The 2,578-nt window shown below is 45.3% G+C and overlaps 1 protein-coding gene across 1 annotated transcript; it reads left to right on the top strand.

Moving 5' to 3' along the window:
• Positions 1-681: 681 nt before the first annotated feature.
• On the top strand, positions 682-1,520 carry LOC104962522 (leucine-rich repeat extensin-like protein 3; the record flags this gene model as incomplete). Its single annotated transcript, XM_010790964.1, has 2 exons — positions 682-1,140; positions 1,418-1,520. Coding segments are annotated over 2 exons (562 nt in total), but the record flags the coding sequence as incomplete, so codon positions are not given.
• Between the last annotated feature and the right edge of the window lie 1,058 nt (positions 1,521-2,578).

Genomic DNA, 2,578 nt, shown 5'->3' with positions numbered 1-2,578 from the left:
CAAGTGTTTAAATGAGACGACTAAATGTCACCACGCCCAACATTAGCCGCCTTTAGCTTAGCGGTGGTGACGTGAAGTCATGTGACCGTGCTGTAGTTACTTTATAGCTCAACATTAGCCGCCTTTAGCTTAGCGGTGGTGACGTGAAGTCATGTGACCGTGCTGTAGTACTTTATAGCTCAACATTAGCCGCCTTTAGCTTAGCGGTGGGTGAAGTCATGTGACCGTGCTGTAGTTCCTTTATAGCCCAACATTAGCCGCCTTTAGCTTAGCGGTGGTGACGTGAAGTCATGTGACCGTGCTGTAGTTCCTTTATAGCCCAACATTAGCCACCTTTAGCTTAGCGGTGGTGACGTGAAGTCATGTGACCGTGCTGTAGTTCCTTTATAGCCCAACATTAGCCGCCTTTAGCTTAGCGGTGGTGACGTGAAGTCATGTGACCGTGCTGTAGTTCCTTTATAGCCCAACATTAGCTTTTTATTTCTGGAGATTGCATTTGCACTTCAAAAATGATATAAAGATGTGTTAATAAATGTTTGTTTACCATGGAGTTTATTTTCTGAAATCCAATAGTCATGGTCAATAATCCTCCCTGCTCCACTCTCTTTGTCCCAGTAACAAACTGATCCTTAACCACTACTTGTTGCACTCATCCTTCCATCCTCTGTATTCTTTTCCCAGATTCCTCTGCCTCCCGCTCTAAACGACCCTCCTCAGATTTATCTCACCAGTGTTGGGGATCCTTCCTCTCTCACCCCCATTATCCCCATCGGAGGGTCCAATCCTGTGCCCCCCCCTCACATATCCATGGCTCCTCAGATGCAGGAAGACTGTGGGGGAATCACCAATAATGCCAGCTACCCTCCTCACCCCCAAACTGCTCCTCACCCGAATCATCAGCCTGTTTTTGTCATCATCAAACCCCCTCCCACACAGCAAATTCAGCATCAGGCGGCCATGACGGCTTCTCCTCTCTCCGTCGCTCCTCTTCCTCCATCTTCTGTCCGTCCTCTTCCTCTTTCTCCTTCTTCTGTCCGCCCTCCTCCTCCTCCTCCCATCATCATCAAGGAGGAGAACCTGCCGTCGGAGGGGGAGGAGCTTCTGAAGATGGTGCCTCTGGAGGAGAAACAGGTGGAGGAGGTGAGAGAGAGAATAATCTGATATTTTCAGAATGTTCTGGATTCAAAATTGAAATGTCCTCAATTGTCTTTTAATATATTTCTTAGGTTAATTTTCTCATATTTTTTAGATGCTATATAATACAACTTTCTCATATTTAGATTTTATTCATATTTTATAATTTTTAAAAACGAACAAAATGATCACACAGCATCACAGAGAGTCCAGAGAGAGTCCAGATGTCTGCTGCCTCGTTCCTCAGACTGATGACCTGTTCGTCTCTCTGCTCCTCCCCCAGGTCCCTCAGCTAACCTGTCACTCGGGGGAACTAGAGCCCCCCATCACCATCGTGGAGAGCCCCCCTCCCCCCTGCATGGAGCCAAGCAAGGACTCGCTAACAGGTAACGGAAAACTGTTCTCACTGAGGAGTTTCTCACAAAGAGAGAATGTACCGAATTATCCACAGACGCTTTCATAATCACCATTATGTAGATTCTGTGATGAGGAAGAGGAAGAGGAAGAGGAAGAACAGATGCATTTATTTTTTTATTGTCCACATGTTGCAAGTCTGTGGTCTTAAGGCCCTGACACACCGAGCCGATTTCGGCCGTCGATGAGCGTCCTGTCGCCAGATTGGTGTGTCCCGCACCGTCGTGTCTTTTCGGCCGTGCCGGGCTGTCGGCAAAAGAAATCACTCTGATTGGCTGTTCAGCTTAGCGAATCGGTGCATGAGAAGCGAAACGGAAGTGAAGAAGGCACACACAGATGGCTATTTTTAATTTTCCAGTACCGCACTAAACATGTTTTCGATTATAAGTCAATATATGTTGTTTGTATATATCACCCAGTCTGTCTTCCGGTTGCCTCTTTTGAATGACGAATACACACTACCGCCGCCTGCTGGTAAGGAGAGTTATTGCCACTCACGCATGCGCAGTGCGTACGTGCTACTTGGCCGTCGGCTGAAGTCTTTGCGGTGTGTTCCAGTGCGACACATGGCCAAGACGCAGGAGACGTGAGGCGACACAACAGTCGTGTCCTTTGGTGTCAGTTCGGTGTGTCCGGGCCTTTACGTGTTATAATTGGCTGAAGACACTCAATATTGAATTTACACCCTTTCATATTTTATTTGGGCTTTTAGATGAAGACGGCACACAGTTAATAAATACAACTATTCTTCTGGCTGAAATACATATTTTTAAAACTCAATCAAGGAGTAATCTTAATTTAAGGTGTTTGAAGAGTAGATTCAAAATACAATTTCATTTGGAGAAGATTATTGCCACAAAAAATCAACACGCCATGAAATGGGAAATAATGAGCTCTAACGAAGAGTGGGATTAAAGGAACTATAAATATGCCATGTTGTGTTTTTGGTTGTGAACCTATTTTTGTTTGTGAAATGTTGAAGTGGTCTTTATTTCTTCTGCTTTTGTTGTTTTGTTTTTGTCTGAGATGG

Source organism: Notothenia coriiceps, unplaced genomic scaffold (genome assembly GCF_000735185.1).
Source record: "Notothenia coriiceps isolate Sejong01 unplaced genomic scaffold, NC01 NC01_scaffold00001500, whole genome shotgun sequence".
Taxonomy (NCBI): Eukaryota; Metazoa; Chordata; class Actinopteri; order Perciformes; family Nototheniidae; genus Notothenia; species Notothenia coriiceps.
The sequence above is the reverse complement of the archived record's forward strand: the minus strand, read 5'-3'. Positions and strand labels throughout refer to the sequence as shown.